The 19,109-nt window shown below is 39.2% G+C and overlaps 2 protein-coding genes across 2 annotated transcripts; one reads left to right on the top strand and one right to left on the bottom strand.

The window, feature by feature from the left end:
• Positions 1 to 11,597: 11,597 nt before the first annotated feature.
• LOC120413879 (uncharacterized) lies at positions 11,598 to 13,334 on the bottom strand. Its single transcript, XM_039574852.2, has one exon. It carries the CDS (start codon positions 13,332 to 13,334, stop codon positions 11,598 to 11,600), a length of 1,737 nt encoding a protein of 578 aa, XP_039430786.2.
• A 543-nt stretch (positions 13,335 to 13,877) lies between these two features.
• On the top strand, positions 13,878 to 18,370 carry LOC120413845 (uncharacterized). Its single transcript, XM_052711421.1, has 2 exons — positions 13,878 to 15,401; positions 18,344 to 18,370. The coding sequence occupies exons 1-2, from the start codon at positions 13,878 to 13,880 to the stop codon at positions 18,368 to 18,370; spliced, it is 1,551 nt and encodes a 516-aa protein (XP_052567381.1).
• The last annotated feature ends 739 nt before the right edge of the window (positions 18,371 to 19,109 follow it).

Below are 19,109 nucleotides of genomic sequence, written 5' to 3'. Positions count from 1 at the left end.
AATTTTGCGGTACCGATATATCTTTAATTCATGTATACTATATATATCGGCGTATACGGTGGAGGTCATGATCCGCTTGGGAAGCGTTTGAAGGTCTTGAGTTTGGCGTAGGGAAAGGAGGAAGTTGTCCGTTGATCCAGCAGTTGAAGAATCCTATGTGGCGCTCTGCTACCGTTCGGATCACTTTGAGAGCGTAATCGAAGGCTAGGCGGTTTTGGATGCTAGCTGGGACTTGCAGAACCAAAAAACACACAGTTGTTTGTGTCATCGTGGTGCGTTGAGTAATAAGGATACCAAGGTGTGCAAAGGCATTAAGGTCGCAAAAGGGATACAAATTTAAAAAAAAGTTTTAGTTCAAAATCCCAAATATTATTTATTTGTTATCACTCAAATCTTAAGGTGATGGAGTATTTGCAGAAAACCACATATTATTATACGGCCCGACGCTATTAAATTCTAGAAAGAATGAAAGATTGAAAGATTGAATTAAAGAAACTTTTAAAGTTTGAGGTTTGCCTGTTTGATATGTGGGTAATTCTCTACCAACTCACACGAAATCGGGAAAAGTTGCCCCGACCCCTCTTCGATTTGCGTGAAACTTTGTCCTAAGGGGTAACTTTTGCCCCTGATCACGAAACCGAGGTCCGTTTTTTGATATCTCGTGACGGAGGGGCGGTACGACCCCTTCCATTTTTGAACATGCGAAAAAAGAGGTGTTTTTCAACAATTTGCAGCCTGAAACGGTGATGAGATAGAAATTTGGTGTCAAAGGGACTTTTATGTAAAATTAGACGCCCGATTTGATGGCGTACTCAGAATTCCGAATAAACGTATTTTTTATCGAAAAAAACACTAAAAAAGTTTTAAAAATTCTCCCATTTTCCGTTACTCGACTGTAAAAATTTTTGGAACATGTCATTTTATGGGAAATTTAATGTACTTTTCGAATCTACATTGTCCCAGAAGGGTCATTTTTTCATTTAGAACAACATTTTTCATTTTAAAATTTCGTGTTTTTTCTAACTTTGCAGGGTTATTTTTTAGAGTGTAACAATGTTCTACAAAGTTGTAGAGCAGACAATTACAAAAATTTTGATATATAGACATAAGGGGTTTGCTTATAAACATCACGAGTTATCGCGATTTTACGAAAAAAAGTTTTGAAAAAGTTGGTCGTCATCGATCATGGCCATTCATGGTCACCCGCGAAAGACACGGACGACGAAACAAAGAGAAACGCAAAAAGTAACTTTTTCAAAACTTTTTTTCGTAAAATCGCGATAACTCGTGATGTTTATAAGCAAACCCCTTATGTCTATATATCAAAATTTTTGTAATTGTCTGCTCTACAACTTTGTAGAACATTGTTACACTCTAAAAAATAACCCTGCAAAGTTAGAAAAAACACGAAATTTTAAAATGAAAAATTTTGTTCTAAATGAAAAAATGACCCTTCTGGGACAATGTAGATTCGAAAAGTACATTAAATTTCCCATAAAATGACATGTTCCAAAAATTTTTACAGTCGAGTAACGGAAAATGGGAGAATTTTTAAAACTTTTTTAGTGTTTTTTTCGATGAAAAATACGTTTTTTCGGAATTCTGAGTACGCCATCAAATCGGGCGTCTAATTTTACACAAAAGTCCCTTTGACACCAAATTTCTATCTCATCACCGTTTCAGGCTGCAAATTATTGAAAAACACCTCTTTTTTCACATGTTCAAAAATGGAAGGGGTCGTACCGCCCCTCCGTCACGAGATATCAAAAAACGAACCTCGGATTCGTGATCAGGGACAAAAGTTACCCCTTAGGACAAAGTTTCACGCAAATCGAAGAGGGGTCGGGGCAACTGCTGTGTGAGTTGGCGGAGAATTACCCATGTGTAATTTGATAATGTGGTATACCAATTACAAAGTCAGTCCACAAATCGATAAACACATCCAGATGGACCGGGTTCCCGACCCCCCACCAAATGTTCTGAATTTTAATTAGCATTTCGTGTCCATTCCAATCTGCATACTAGTCATGATTTGGCTCTCACAAACACGCCCAACCACGCTGGATGCACACATTAAGGGGAGGCCCAACAATGTTGTTTACTTTTGAAGCCATTTTGTCACTCCCCCTTGGAGCTTAGTTCAAAGTGCAATCAGGTCCACCCTTGGTGAGCTCATAGTTGGTGTTCAAGCAACGAACTCTGCCAGGTCACGTTTGAGTCATTTTGAGACCAAACAAATTACGACAAATAAACCTCATTACGTGTGTGCTGGTTTGATGTTGTGTAAAAAAGAGGAATTTCCCTCTTAAAAAGCATGCACCATTTTCAGGTCGCATGACCTTAGGCAAAACTTGTTGGGAAAATATCGAACGCGATTTGTTCTAATTAAGCCGGATATTGAATGGCTCCAAGGGACGAACTTTTGGAAATTAAGCTAATTAAGCGATGATTCGGAAAACGTGTTCGGTGTAGAAATTGGTTTTCTCCCAGGTCCAGACGCGAGCTCTCGCGCAGGAATCGTTCCGAGAATTGCCCCATGATCTACAGACAGAAAATCTGCGAGGAAATTCTCGCTGGGAAGATGAAACGCCACAAGACGAACACAGATCACAAGTCATTATCGATTTTCTGCCTTTCCATGGGAGCGATGGAAAGCAGCCATTCGTCGTTTTTTTCTCCCAAACAAAAGAACATCCCGGGGAAAATCAGCATGGTGAAGATGGAAGGAGGGAGACTGAAACACTCTCAACTGGAATTGTAATATATTTATATTTATGTTATTATCCCGAGACATCGACTGTGGCAGCCAAAGAGAATGGCAAGTACGGGGAAATATATGATGATGCCCTGATCTTGAGGCTATTTTTACTCCATGGGATGTAATCAACCCCTTCGCTTGCCGTACTTGAGGCCAATGAGATGTGCCGGAGCGTGTCGGGGAAGAAAGGCAGGGAAAACTCCTCCTGCCTTTGTGTAGTATGCGAATGACCTTGCAAACAGTCAAGTGGATGGGTTTTCCGGGATTCCCATCACGGAGCCGGTTACAAATAGGCGCAAATCTGTCCGGAGAGAGCCGGGTGGTTGTTGTTCAAAACAGAATCAATTGTATCAATTCCACCTTCTTTGAAATCATTTGATAATAAAAGAGAAATTCTTGCGTAACATTAAATTTCAATCGATACTTAATCCTCCTATTACAGTGTTCTCAGTCTTTTCAAAATATCTTCGAAAGTAACTCATTCCAATGTCGCGACATTTCCTAACAGCTCTTCCAAGTTCGCGGCTCATCAGATATCTGTCAGGAATTTATACAAAACATGTACAGTAAGACAGCATTGGGTCTAAAATTAAAAAAATTGAAGTATGATTAAAAAGAAAAAAAGAAAGCAAATAAAAAATTTACACAAACACCGTCGTCGAATTTTCCACGCGTGAGTACTATCTCGTATGACAGCTGATTACGCACGTCACAAAACTTTTCCTACCAGCCTGAGTCACCACATGCCACCCGCGATGTCGTCCATATTGCTGTCCCCAATTTTGTCGTGGCGGGAAAAAGTTCACATCGTTGACTTTGTTGATAGCGAATTTCCCGCCTCACACGACCTTCCAGATAGCGGAAAAGAAGTTAGGAGGACCGGACGAGAAAAAAGGGAAGAGAATATAACAACCGAGTAAAATCACTTGCGAAGCTTTCGATTTTACTATCGCCCACTATTTGATGATCTACTGTTATGTGGGGTGGAACTGAAAAGAAAATTTTAATGTACGATCACATTTTTTGCAGACTACACGAAATTCATTTCATTTAAACTAGTTTTGAACAATATTTACACTTTTGCCTTTCCTTCAACTCAATAAACTTTGAATATCTGGCAATTGAAAAAGTTTAATTAAATTAATTAAAACCTGTTAGTAAAAATTCAAAATTTCAAAAAAAAAATGAAAATATAAATTTTAAAGCTAAACACTGTGAATTACAAATAATCTCATATAGAATTTAAATGTCAAGCGTCACACATTCTTCCAAAACAGAACTCAAGTCACCCTTCTTCACAGCTATTTTGACCATATGGATGGTGCCTAGAAAAGGAAACTCCACTCGTTCAGAACTTTGAAATTGAATTTCGGGGGCTCGGCGCCTTCTTCACAGTTCGCCTCACTTTTTACCTACACACCCACTTGCTGTAAATATTTGCTTGAGTGGCGCGAAATGAGTGGCGGCACACGGAGCGAGCGGATGTGACGTGGGCACGTGGATTTCCGGTTTTTGGTTACGGCGTTATTTATTTTTTTGCGAAAATAAGGGTCGTGAAGGGGAACATCTTTAGCACGTTATGACTGATTTTTTTGTTCAAATTTATGTTATGTTAAATGTTTCTGTTGATTTCTATTTCTAATTTCAATCAAATTTAATGAACAATGATAGCAAAAACTATCACAAAGTGCTCAAGGCATGAATTCAGTCATTCTAATTGTATAACACTTTAAAAAAAATATATGAATTCAAGTTTGTACACGAATATATCCGGTAACTTTTTTTTTGTCAAATTTGTCAACATTGAAAGTTTTCAAAATCGTCAACATTTTCTTCCCCGATTTTGACAACACTGTTGTCGATTTTGAAATCGTTTACAGCGCAATCGAAAAAAATGATGGCAATTTTGGAGAAAAAAAATAAGGTTTGCATATCTACACATCTTTCTTACATCCTAAATTTTTCAAAGCAAATACCGAATCATTTCTATTCCAAACGATTCCAAAATAGTAATTTATGCAACAAGTTGCAAAAAGAGGATTTTTTCAGCACGTGCCGTACATTTATCCAACGAGGTTCACCGAGTTGGTTAAATACGAAGAGTGCTGAAAAAATCAAGTTTTGCAACGAGTTCCATACAACATTTTTTGCAATTCAAAAAACACACACTGAGTGAAATTTTATGTCAAATTTTCATGTATTTTGTCAATAAATCGTTTAAATAAAAAAAATGTTGAAAAGTGTTACTTTTCGAAACAAGTGCTTTTCAACTTTTCAGCACCCATTTGAGTGCTGAAAAGTAGAACTTTTAAGCATTTATTTTGAAAAGTGTTGCTATTCGATTCTGTTAATTTTGGTACAGAAAAGTAGGCTATTTCGTCGTTTAAGAATGACAGGAAAAGTAAGTAGTTTCACGACGGAATTGCAAAAATATTTTTTCAACAGTTGTTTGTTTTTCAAGTCTTATTTTCATTTCCCATTTTTTCTGAATTGCCTAAAAGCAGGCTATCCCACAATTAGAATAGTCAGTATTATCGACGCCTATTTAACACATTATTTTCAAGCCAGGTAAAGTTAATTCACTTCGGATTTTGGCCAAAGTCAAGTCAAGTATTTGTATCGGCATTAGTTGTTTTCATAACATTTGAGGCAAACATTTGAAAAGAACTTAATGTGGTTAGATTAAATTAGAAAAGATTACAATAAAATGAAAAATTATTCTCTTTTTTAAAATGATAGTCTCAAATTCCAAATTTTGATATTACAGTCGACTCTCTGGTTGTCAATATCCAAGGGACCGTCGAGGAAGAGAATCATCAGTTTACAGAACGATGCAAAATGAAGACTCGATTGAAAATAATTTTTTCTTGATACCCAGCTATGGGAGAGAATCATGGCAACGTCCATCAAACAAAAACAAACTTATGTCAAACACCCTTCAAAGCTTCGTTTCGCCAAGAAAAATGTCTATGCAAGCCATGAGAAAGTGAAATTATTGACAACCGGAAGAAATTTTTAAAGCAAACAGAATCCAAGGGACCGTCGAGGAAGAGATCCTTCAAGCAAGGGAAAATATCGAGGAATGAAGATTATTGAAGTATGCAGATTGAAGGGACTGAAGAATTCATCGATAGATGGAGAATTATTGATATCGAGAAGATCGACAGCCAGAGAGTCGACTGTATTTACTACGACAAAAAACGCAAAAAGTCACGGACGTTTCATTTTTCGATATTTAAAATTGGACCAATAATGTAAAGATATCGGAATTTCTAGATTTTTTTTTGAAAGGTCCTATAAACAATTGTGTTTGATATGTTTAAAGAACCTTATTAAAAAAAAGTCTAGATTTGAAAATTAAGTTCTGTTTCATCGAGACCGTGCTATTTTGTCGCATGTCATTAGAGCTGGAATTACCAACTTTTTAGTTAAATCAGCCAATTTTTATGCAGCAGTTGTAATAAAAAAAACGTTACTTAATCCACCCTCAGGTGGTTGGTGCCTTCCTCGCATTTAAAAGGTAATGCAGACACAAAAGAGCGGACTTTTCAGTGTTCTATCAACTTGACTTATTATTCATACCATCAGATTGGGTAGTCAGATCTTCATATTTCTGGGCACTTATGTGCTTACAACTTATGATAGGGTTGTCAAATCTTCAATGTTTTGGTCGCGTTGGAAAGGTCTTTTGATTACTTATCCAACGGACAAAATCGGTTCAGCCAATGTCGAGATAATCGAGTGACAATTTTTTGATCAACATCCCACCACACACACAGACATTTGCTCAGAATTTAATTCTGAGTCGATAGGTATACATGAAGGTGGGTCTAGGAGGTCTAATTGGGAAGTTCATTTTTCGAGTGATTTTATAGCCTTTCCTCAGTAATGTGAGGAAGGCAAAAAATAAAAACTTGATAAACTTGCCAAAGCAAAAAAAACGTTTGATTTATTATTTCTTTCAACCTTAAAATCGTGAAAATCAATTTATATTTAAAAGTGGTTTAAATGCGTCCATCTATGTCAATTTGGTTGACTATGTGAATTAAAAGAATTCAGCCCAAAATCGATGTTGCTTTCTGTTTTTTCTGAAGCCAAAAAGTCAATCCGATCTTACATAACCCTTTTATCATTCCGGTTGAAAAGTCAACCACCTTCGAGAGCCCAAGCACTTCCAACAAACATTTTCCAGAAAGAGGTAGAAGCAGAAGGAAGAAATAGTAAACATTGTTGTCGCAAGTCGCGTGACTCGGAAGTTTTCATGAATTAGCTGAGAAGTCGTTCAACGGGGTTTGACCTGGTGTGGTGGTGAATGAAGAATAAAAAAGAGTTGGTGGTTTCTACTATTCATACTACGAGTCGAAGGTGTACGATAAAGCCAAAGAAAGACTCTATTAATAAATTTCATTCAGCATTTTCCAGTTTATTTTTTCCCACTAGATTTTTTTTCCTTCATTTTTGTTTATTTTTCCCCTTCTTCTTCGAGCACCACCATTGACGGCAGGCACACTTTTCGCCGTCGTCATCGAGTTCAGCTTTTACGTTGGCACCACAAAAGTCTGGTCGGATGGCCGCGCGTACAATCTAGATTAAAAGTGGCCATCGCCAGCCTAGCATTTTTGGCCACCACGTTGTCGCCATTGACGCCACACCCAAACGGCTTCGAAAAACAAGAGGCAAAACGATTTTTTATTTCCTCGACGATAGTTTTGTTCCAAGGGCGTGCAATAAACGGGCTCCCCGAAAACTAGGCCACATGGCCGGCAGCACTGGCTGCTACTGGGTAGGCCAACTGGCAGCCACTTTGGCGATTTCGGATGCAGTTTTAACGACGGGGGTTCCCGACTTTTCCCCTGGTGCCAAAGTAATATGCAAATTTGTAGCCTGGATTAGGAAGGGATTATAGGTCGAAATGTGGAGACCTGGAAGGTGTTAATTTACATATTGGCGGTAACGAGCTTTTTGTAAAAGGAAGTTCTTAGTTTGTTTAGAAAAGTTTAAATGCACTTTCTAGATTGATTTTTAAAACGTTTTTTAAATAATGATTACATTTCAATGCAATTTAATATAAGTATACCTTTAGAGTCACCAAACAAAGCTTCAAAACCACAATGTTTTCCGATGCATTTCGAGAACGCATAAAACTTTCTGCCAAACCGCAAATACTTTAGATTTCCCCGGTGAAAACATCTTTCCTGTGCATCTCAGCTGTGCCTACTTCAAACCCCTGACGACAAACATTTTACTCTGCCGCACGTGCTCTATCACACAACAGAAGCCTTCCATCGTTTACCACATTGCACTCACAAGCAACCCACACACTTACAACACTAAGCACCTCGCAAGAAGAAGCTTTTCGTTGTGTCTTCCTGTTTCCGGTTTGTCAATGGAGCGCAAAAGTAAGCCCTCGCGTTGAACCGGCAAGGCGCTCTTTTGTGACAATCACAAGCGCACAAAATTGTGGTTTTGTAATGGTTAAGGAGGGAACAGAATTGCCCCTACTAACTTTTTGAATATTTTGTTCAAATTTCGGCAAACCTCTAAATAAAAATAAACAAAAAAAAACATTTAAAAAGGTCAGCATTTGAGGGACGTTATTCTGTCCCAACCTTAACCATGCATTTGTCGACGTTGATGCGTCTGGTTTTGGAAAATGAGGCACGAGAAGGAAATCATTTTCTATCCCTCTCTCCCTCCTGCTTTCTTGTGGGAAAGCCTCTTGTTGCTGCGGTGAAAGGCCCTGCTCCCCAAGGGTCTTAGCCTAGTTTCAAGAACGGGTCGGAGAAGATCTTTTGTTGAAACTGCAATTTTGTCGGCAGTGGGTTTGGTGGAAAATTGGTTTGCTTTAAGATTGGTTTCTCTAAGTTTCCTCTGAGTATTTTTAACTTTTTGTCTTTCTAAATATATCTGTAATTTAATTTTTTTTTGTTTTGTTTTTAGATCATGTTTTCTTGTAACAAAAATGCAATAAAAAAAATCATGAAAACATTGATGATTATGGTCATTCAAATACTCTCAAAGTGTCATCAATTTCTCAATGTAAATAAGTTCGAATCGGAAATTGGACTGCATTGTCGGATTCTTTGGACAATTTTACACTTAGAACAGCTAAACTAAGTTTCAAAATTTCAAAAAAACAAAAATAAAAAATATCATCAGGTCAGCGTTTTGAGTAGAACAATTATCTAAGTAAATTTTGAAATTTCTTGAATCATGCTACAAAATTGGATTTTTGGAAACACAAACAAAAATTGTGTAAATTTTGAAGGTGTAATTTTGAAAGGTTGAATATTACCTCTTTTATGATGTAATTTTACCTCAATTCAGACTGAAAAAGCGACATTACAACAGAAAAGTGGTAAAATTACATATTTTCAGAAGTAAAATTACACATTTTTTCTGACATAAACATAAACATATTACCATGATTTTTTTCTGTGAACTAGAGTGTCCAATTTCCCATCCCAAGAAAAAAAATCCCGGGAATTCCTGAATCTCCGGTGAAAGTATTCGGGTAATTCTCCGCCAACTCACTCAGCAGTTGCCCCTTAGGACAAAGTTTCACTCAAATCGAAAAGAGGTCGCCTCTTCGATTTGCGTGAAACTTTGTCCTAAGGGGTAACTTATGTCCCTGATCACGAATCCGAGGACCGTTCTTTGATACCTCGTAACGGAGGGGTGGCACCACCCCTTTATTTTTGAACATGCGAAAAAAGAGGTGTTTTTCAATAATTTGCAGCCTTAAATGGTGATGAGATAGAAATTTGGTGTCAAAGGTACTTTTATGTAAAATTAGACGCCCAATTTAATGGCGTACTCAGAATTTCGAAAAAAAACGTATTTTTCATCGAAAAAACACTTTAAAAGTTTTAAAAATTCTCCCATTTCCCGTTACTCCCTTCTGGGTCAATGTAGATTCGAAAAGTACATTAAATTTCCCATAAAATGACATGTTTCAAAAATTGTTAACAGTCGAGTAACGGAAAATGGGAGAATTTTTAAAACTTTTTTAGTGTTTTTTCGATGACAAATACGTTTTTTCGGAATTCTGAGAACGCCATTAAATCGCGCTTCTAATTTTACATAAAAGTACCTTTGACACCAAATTTCTATCTCATCACCATTTAAGGCTGCAAATTATTGAAAAACACCCCTCCGTTACGAGGTATCAAAGAACGGACCTCGGATTCGTGACAAAAGTTACCCCTTGGGACAAAGTTTCACACAAATCGAAGAGGGGTCGGGGCAACTGCTGTGTGAGTTGGCGGATAATTATCCATATGTTAAACTTGTCACAACTAATTTTTGAGATTTTTAAGTTATAATAATCGATTTATTTCTACAAAATTTGTTTAAAAAATAATAATTTCACATTTGATTGAAATAATTTCCCACGTCTTACGAAAAGCAAACATTTCATATCAAGATTGGGATCAATATCACAACAAGCTCGGAACCTCACATTTCCGAAGAAATTTCCCCTCCCTCCTCGCACAAAGAAGCATCAAGGGGGAAAGGTTGATTCCACGAGGTGTCAATATCACGCTGCCAGAACGTTGAGCTCCAATTTATGTTCGTGCATATTTTCCCCAAATTTCCCGGGAATTTCTCACGAGCAACCAAAAGTACAATCACGCGAATCGATCCGGCGGAAATTTCCCTCCGAACACAATCATCATGCTAAGAGGAGTACACGTATCGAAAAAGCATGAACCATGAAAACCACCACCACATAAAACCACTCAAAAATCCATCCACGTACCTTACCACCGGAGTACATGTGGGTCGTCGTTCGACTTGTTCCGAACCCACTTAGCGCAGACGATTTTCGCGCCCTGGCAGCGGCACCTCCAAGCCAAATGATGAATTTCCATTAAGGTTCCTTCCCCCGCTACACTTGTGGTGCTAGTGCATTAAATATGTATAAACATTTCGACAGTCACCGCCTAAGTCTTGTACCCTCCCACTGAGTGGTTCAGTTATCTTTCGCTGAAGTACTTTAAGAGCCCTTGTTGGGTCTGGTCTGGATCGGATGACCGCTAGTTCCGGCGTTGTCTAGGCAGGGTTTGAGCTGACAACTGTTCTTGTGTTGCAGAAAATTATTTAAAAAAAATCGACGTGTTTTTAACATTTTCAATCAATTTCAAATAAAACAAAATTTTCTCATTTTCATAATAATTTGATTCAAAATAAGCATAACATCATAATGCTACACAGAACTACAGACCAACTCCGTCCCACTATTCTTCACAGCTACCCTACAAACAAGCCCTCGTCATCATCCTCGTTTCTGTCCCGAAGCCACTCCGGATGGTGCCCGCGGGAAAGTAGCCATAACTATTCCCACTATTCGCGGGTATCACCGTATACCGTCCTCGTCGTACTGAATTCCCTGGGCGGAAGCTCGGTGTTCCAGCAGCTATCCAGAGTGTAGAGCGCTCGAAAATGACTCTACAACATTGCAAACTATAGGAGCAGCATCAGGAGTTAGTGTCACCGTGGTGAGCCACCACCAAGACTCGTGGTCACCACAGTCATCGTTCTGTGTTGTCTGTGCAAACAAGCGAAGTATTGCCCTGGTTCGGATTCAAGCAGAGGGTAGGCAAAATGATAGCCTCAGCGGCGGTCGGCGCTGGTGAGCGGATTTGCCATGCCTGGAGCTTACAGCAAATTGATTTTACACTCTACACACGCTGGAGTGTTGAACCGATGGATAGATGTGTGAGTGCGTGGTTTGGTTTCGAGTAGCTTGAGGAACGCGTGGGATTGTGGAAATATGCTTGGCATTTTTTTTTATCTTGTCAGTGATCGATGAAGATTGAAGAATTGTGTACAATTTTTAAATTTTATTATCAATCTTCCAGTAACTAATACGGCTGTAGATAACCTCAAAGATGCAAACTGCAGCACTGCAGAGCCATCCAATCAAAATAACGTACCAAGCCGGAGCCATTTCGTCAATTCCAAGATTGCCATCGCCTTCGGAGCGTTCCAGTTGTACTCCAGCTTTAAAGTCATCCAATCGTGCGCGCAGCTGATAGATGTGCATCACCTGGTCCATCCAGAACCGGCTCAGTCCAACCTCGAAGAAGATCCGCTGAGTGCGCTTGAACTCCTTCGCCAGCGGACTCCGCTGGGCCATGTAGTACTGCCGGATGGCGAGTCCCAGATGGTAGTCCTTCAGTATGATGAACCGTCCATCGCGGTTATAGATATGTCTGGAAATACTGATGATCAGCTTGAGTAAGTTTTCCTCCCCGATAACCGCGTACTTGAAGATCTCCGAAACGTTACGGGTTGTCACAGTTTGCATCAAACTCTGCAGCTCGGCATTGTTGCTGAAGGTGTACTTGGAGTTGCCTTCTATGTGGCGGACCTTGATCCCAAAACGCTCGAGATCTTCCAGGTCGCGAGGGTCTGACATGTACGGATAGCTGGTCATCATGGCGATGATCTTGGTCTCGTATGCTTGGAGCATGATGAAAAATAGTATTGAGAGTATTAGAATGAGCATCTTCTCTGGCTTCCCAGTAAGATGAAAACTCCTCCTCTCGATTCCACTCAGGGCAGCCAGTATCGGGTCGTTAATAAAGGTGTTCGCGTAGTACAAAACAAGTGTCCAGCAAGCAATGACTAGCAAAGTCAGCATTACCCAAACATACAAGTGAAATGGCACGATAAACACTTCGAGTGGAGTCAATCTTTGACCACCCGGAACCATAATAACCGATCGATCCGGCTCCACACCGTCGATGAAAAAGTACTTCATTCGAGTGGCATACGAAGGATCCAGACTGATGTCGTGTTGCTTTTTATTCGACTGATACATCCTCTTGGAGCTACACTCTGCAGTCGAGAGACGCGAGCAATCGATGATTTTTATGTCCACCGATCCGTTCAAATGATCCGCAGTTTGTTCTATCCACTGAAAGTCACGACCAATAACTTTTTTAAACTTTTTAAAGATCGTCGTCTCCGGCTTTGGATCTGACATCGAAACCGATATCCTGTAACCGTACAGGTCCCGTGCGTGATCTACAAACAACTCCGATGGAGGTACTTCAAAGTTGCTGATCACGACCAGTTCCCGCTTGAAAACCATCGCATGAACAATCATATTATCTTCCAAATCCAGAAATACAGTATTCACCAGCTTTAACTTTTCAAACAAACTAAACATCCACTCAAACTGCTTGTCACCTTCGCACTGATGAACCACCAAGATCCTAGTTTCAACCGATACATTAGCATACTTCAAATGCTCCCAGTCATTTCGAGGACCACAAACCACACAACGAATCACGATCAGCGAAGGAGCGTGCTCGAGAGGATTAACGACAGTCATACTGGTCGTGCTCAAGACCTGGCGAGGTATGTTTCGAATGTGGGGTGCTTCCAGTAGGGCCGTAACGAAGCCATCATCCGCTGCTTCCAAGTTGTAGATCCACCAGGTAAAGTGTCCACCATGATTATCCGCAATGGATTCGATCACCTTGAGCGTGAGTTCGATGGCCAAGTACTCCTGGGAAATTATTACGGACAAGTAGTAGAGCAGCAAAACAATGTGACTAAACATGATTGACTTTGGAAGTTCCAGCAGAGAATTGAGCTTAAAAGCGCTGGATCAAACCATTTTACTCGAACGTCCAAATCAACATAACTTGGCATAGAGATGATACCCATAGACAAAAAAATAGTTGGTAGTAGGAAAGATCCATGGAATACCCGTATAATAACCCGTATAAATGGAAAACGGGTGCTATTGTCCATCAAACAAAAAAAAATGTACACCGTAGGTGGTTATTGTATTGAAAGTTGTCCATTATAGCGTTGAACTAAACGTAGAATTTTCGTTAATGCACACAGAAAAAAATCAATCCTCGAAACCGTGAAGTCAGTTCACGATTATGAGAACCACGAAGGAATATATTCACGTTTATGGTGCAAATGCACCATACTCATGAATAAATTCCTTCGTGGATCTCACATTCGTGAACTTAATTCACGATTACGGGAATTGATTTTTTTCTGTGCATTACTGTAAAAAACAAAGGCTTGAATTTAAGTGCCGCCTTTATCTTCAGTCCATGCTCTCACATAACTGACACCAACCGTTAACATGTTACTCTCTTTTTTGTTACCAATCTTTTGGATTTTGGAAATCGTCTCCCTACAACATTTAGCCGTTGACTTCACAACAAATGTAATCCGATCCATCGCGGACGACCATGGTGGACACTTCACCTGGTGGATCTACAACCTGGAAGCAGCCGACGATAGTTTCGTCAGCGCACTCCTGCAAGCTCCACACTTTCGATACATCCCCCGCCAGGTCATGAGCACGACCAGTATGACTGTGGTGGATCCCCTCGAGCACGCTCCATCGCTGATCGTGATTCGCTGCCTGGTTTGTGGTCGGAGGAACGACTGGGAACATCTCAAGTACGCCAATGTGTCGGTTGAGACTAGATTCCTGGTGGTTTATCAATGCAAAAGTCGGGATGCATTCTATCTGATGCAAAACGTGTTCAAGAGGCTCATGCTCATCAATACGGTTTTTCTCGATTTGGATGAGAACCTGTTGATGTACGTGTTGCTCTTCAAGCAAGAACTGGTTCTGGTACGGAACCTCGAAATTTCACCTTCAAAGCTGTTTGTGGATCAGGCCCGCAACCTGAACGGACGACAGGTCGCAATATCCATGACAGATCCAAAGCCGGAAACGACCGTCTTTCCTCGATATCGAATTATTGGTCGCGACCTCGCGTGGATCAAGTCTACGGTTCTACATTTGAACGGTTCAATAATGCTTAGTATCATTGATTGCAGCCATTACTCAAGTGCTGAATGTGCTTTCAAGCGGCAATATCAGTTCAAGAACAAAACAATGTACGACATCTGTCTGGATCCTACGTATGCCACTCGAATGAAATACTTCTTCATCGACGGAGTGGAACCGGATCGTTCGGCCATTATGGTCCCGGGCGGTCAAAGATTGACCCCGCTCGAAGTTTTCATCGTTCCGTTTCACCCGCACGTGTGGGTGATGCTGGCCCTACTTTTCGTTGCCTGTTGGGCACTAGTTCTGTTCTACGCGGACACCTTCATCAACGACCCAATACTGGCTGCTCTGAGTGGAATTGAAAGAAGAAGCTTCCACCTTACTGGAAAGCCGGAGAAGCTGCTCATCCTCATACTCTCAATCCTCTTCTTCATCTTGCTCCAAGCATACGAGACCAAGATCATCGCCTTGATGACCAGCTATCCGTACATGTCAGACCCTCGCGACCTGGAAGATCTCGAACGATTAGGAATCAAAGTTCGTTACATCGAAGGCAACTCCAAGTACACCTTTAGCAACAATGCCCAGCTGCAGAGTCTGATCAAATCTGTGACCAGCCGAAATGTGTCGGGGGTCTTCAAGTACGCAGTTATCGGAGAGGAAAACTACGTCGGGCTGATCATCAGTATTTCCAGACATATCTACAACCGTGCTGGACGATTCATCGTACTGAAGGACTACCATCTGGGACTCGCCATCCGGCAGTACTACATGGCCCAGCGGAGTCCGCTGGCGAAGGAGTTCAAGCGCACTCAGCGGATCTTCTTCGAGGTTGGACTGAGCCGGTTCTGGATGGACCAGGTGATGCACATCTATCGGTTGCGCGCGCGAATGGAAGACTTTAAAGCTGGAGTATCTCTGAAGAGATCCGAAGGCGATGGCATTCTTGGAATTGATGAAATGGCTCCTGCCTGGTACGTAATTTTGATCGGATGGATCTGTTGTGCTGCAATATGTGTTGGAGAGAAGGTTATTAAACGTTTTATAAGTTTTAAGAAAGGCAGAAAAGCTAACAAGCTGTACACATTAAAAAGAAACATTCTGAAATTGAGTGTTTGATAAGCAAATTGGGTGAAATTTAAAACAAATCATAAAAAGTAAAGAATTTTAAATCAAGTGTAAACTATTTTCAAACATTTTATAATATTTTATAAAGCTATGTGTGGTAGATTGTAATATTATTTTATTTTTATTTTTTGGAACCCATGCTTCATCGTTTATTTTTTTCTGAAATTACACATTTGTGAAATCTAAAATACAATTCAAATAATTTTGTCTACCAATGACCGACTGTTTATTACCAATTTTCTTCTGAAGTTTTCGACAAAAACACAACTTAAACTATTCCAGATTTATTTACCTGCCTAGGTTCGAAAATAAAATATTTGTTAACAAACTCTCTCAAACTTTATAATTATTTGTGTCTTCATGTAACTCACATAACAGCAGTTATGTATCGACAAACTTCGAATCAGCAACTTTACCAGAACTTTTTTCAATCAACTCCCATCTCAACGTGTCAAGGGTGTCAATTGCTGGGTGCCAAAATCACAATCGAATCCGGAAAAACTTGTTATCCTGTTTCACCCAACCAGATTTAAATCGAGCTGAAAATTAAAATCGATCGGACTTTTTCGGGCACGGCACCCTCCTTCCGAACTTGATACGAGAAGTCACTTTTCCGGCGAGCTTTTGTTTGTCCCACGAAATTTTCCCCTCCCCCAGTGCAAAGTGGGGATGCAAAAGTTACTTCTGTGTTGTTATTCGTTTTTGGTAAGCTGAATAGAATCCAAATTTTCGGTGCTTTTCATTTGCGCGTTGGAAATTTGAAGCTGATGGAATTTCAAGTCGAAAAACTGCTCGAAACTGACGAAATAAACGAAATAAATAAATTTGCATTTAATTATCCTGATTTCTGCGCGCACACACTACTGCTTTGTTTTCGTCGAAAATTTTTATAAATTATTCGTGAGACTCTCAAAGCGCGACTGTACCTTTTCGTCGGTTGAAATTTATTCCATCGTTATTTCCTTGCGTATCCTGAAGGACCTTCGTCTGCAGCAAACCTTAAGGTGTTCCCCAAACTCAAACAAGCGTTGAAGTGAACTGAAAAATTGCCCCGGCATGATTTGATCGCGCGGGCAAAAGTTTTCTGCAAACCAGCCAAAAGACGCAGCACAAACAAAATTAGAGTTTTTTCTTTTCGCGGAACCATCGAGGTTCAGTTGGAAAGAGAGAGTGGAAAAAGCGCACGAACTTTTCCTTTTGCTGTTTTTGTTTTTCATTTTGGATTTTTTTTTTCGGTTTCAGAAAAAAATTAGGGGCACAGAAAGAGACGTTCCGAACTTTATGATTTTGAGTCGTTGTTAGTGAGGGTGCTGACGAAGGAATTTTTGTTCCTGGAAGTGACGGGAGATGTGATTTACGCAAATGAATTATTTAAACAGAACTTTTTAACAATTTTATTGCCGATTAAGGGTTGGTACCATTTTTCAGCTGTTTTTTGTAGATTAATTGTAATTCTAACAAAATTTTAATAAAATTTAATGGTATCTTATCTTTTGTATAAAAATCGATCTTATTTGAATTTTTCTACATTTTTCCTTTTCAAACATATTTTGATCGGACTGCTGGTTTCAAGATATTGCCTCTTCAAGCTTAAAATTTATGAATAATAATTAGTTTTTTCTTTGGCACACAGCTGATGATATCTAGAAATCTATTGATTCGACTTTCAATGTTAAAAAAATGAAGCTTTTGTGATTTTATTTCAATAAAAATATTTTCCAAATTTAAGAATTTAGCCTGATATTTGGCTAGGACAAAGTCCAAATAGAGTGTATTCTGCTCAAATTTGTAGAATTTAGATTATGGGTTATCAAAGTTATAAAAAATTGAGCTAAAAAAATGGGTTAAGAAATACAAATGAGTTCTTATAGGTTAAAATTGCTACACTCTGACAAAAGAACATTCAAGTGAAAACTTTAAAATGCTTAAAAGAATTTGTATGAGTAGGTGCAGAAAGACTATTTGGAAAGTCAAGCTCAAGTAAAGTACTGACAAATTTGTTAACCTCTTTATGAATAATTTTATCAAAAATGCCTAAAAATGTGAAATCAAAAGAAAATGATTAAAATTTCACTAGTTCCTGATGCAAAATCACACAAATTAAATTAAATTACAAAATATATAAAAATACAAACGCACTCGCTGAACTTGTGTTCAGTTATTGTTTTTTTACTTAATATAACACATAATAATAATCATTCCCCTGTAAGGAAAGCATAATGGGATGTTTGAGTCACTCCTGACATTTTCTCTAAAAAAAACAAAAATTTAATCTCAAACCTGTCTTTATTCACAACGATCAAACAACGCTGTCCAATTCCAAACTACCCATCAGAACCGAGCCCGGTGGAGCGTTCAACTTTCAGAATTTCCAATATCCCTGCCGTCGTGTACGATAAGACCACGTTCTCTTCGACACGCCTGAAAAGCCCTCGATTATCCTTATCGTAAGCTTTTTTTAACCTTAGAGTTTCCTCTGACGATGCTTTTTGCGGGATCAGGAAACAAAGTCCAAACTAACTACTTTTTTTTCTTTTTTTTTGTCCCCAATTTCATGTTCCCATAGTTTTGATGTAAAAATCTGAAATAAAAAAAAAGTTAATCTTAAACTCTGACCAAAAAAAAAATTATGTCAATTTGTGAAACACATGTTTCCCTTTCTTCTCCCCCCGAAGCCGTCCGGTGACAATGTGTCACCCTGATTAAAAATTTAATAACTGAAAAACTCGTTCACACAAGCATTATGGGGGGGGGGGGCAGAAGGGCTTGGAAAGAGATAATACTGTAAGTCAACTCCCTTTTGTAAAGGTGCCCCAGCTGACCAGTTTTAAACGAGGAGAGCACAAAAAAAAGTGACAGGCAGAAGGAATTTCATGTCAATGTGAGGAGTATGAGAGTGTGAGTAAAATAACAAAATCTGTTGAAAAAATATAGGTAAAATAACACACTATGTTAAAACTGAACAAATATTTTCATCAAATTTTAAAGATTGTGAAATGTTTCTACAGAAAGATAATGCTTCCAGTTTAAAATGTAAATAAGGATACATTTCAAAAGGAACACAAATTGTTACTAATTCGTGCTATCTTTTGTTCGGGTTCACTAAACCAGAACACAAAACGTTTTCCTTCTACTCAAGTGGATTTAATCTCGCAACCGAAATGGATTGTGGTTTTCACCTATTTACGCCAATCAATCGCCATGAAAGGTAAGCAATTAATCCCATCATGATGGGAACAATCGTAAAATTATCGACAATTTCCGCCTGCGGTCACAACTAACAATACTTATGACAACATGCTGAGCTGTGCACACAGTGACCAATAATTACACATTACACGACCACCACGTACAAGTGTAATGTGCTCCATTCAAGGGTGTGGTGCCGGAGGTCATCTCGTCAATCCGGGGGAAAATTATGACCAATTTATCGACGAGATG

Source organism: Culex pipiens, unplaced genomic scaffold (genome assembly GCF_016801865.2).
Source record: "Culex pipiens pallens isolate TS unplaced genomic scaffold, TS_CPP_V2 Cpp_Un0012, whole genome shotgun sequence".
Classification (NCBI taxonomy): Eukaryota; Metazoa; Arthropoda; class Insecta; order Diptera; family Culicidae; genus Culex; species Culex pipiens.
The sequence above is the reverse complement of the archived record's forward strand: the minus strand, read 5'-3'. Positions and strand labels throughout refer to the sequence as shown.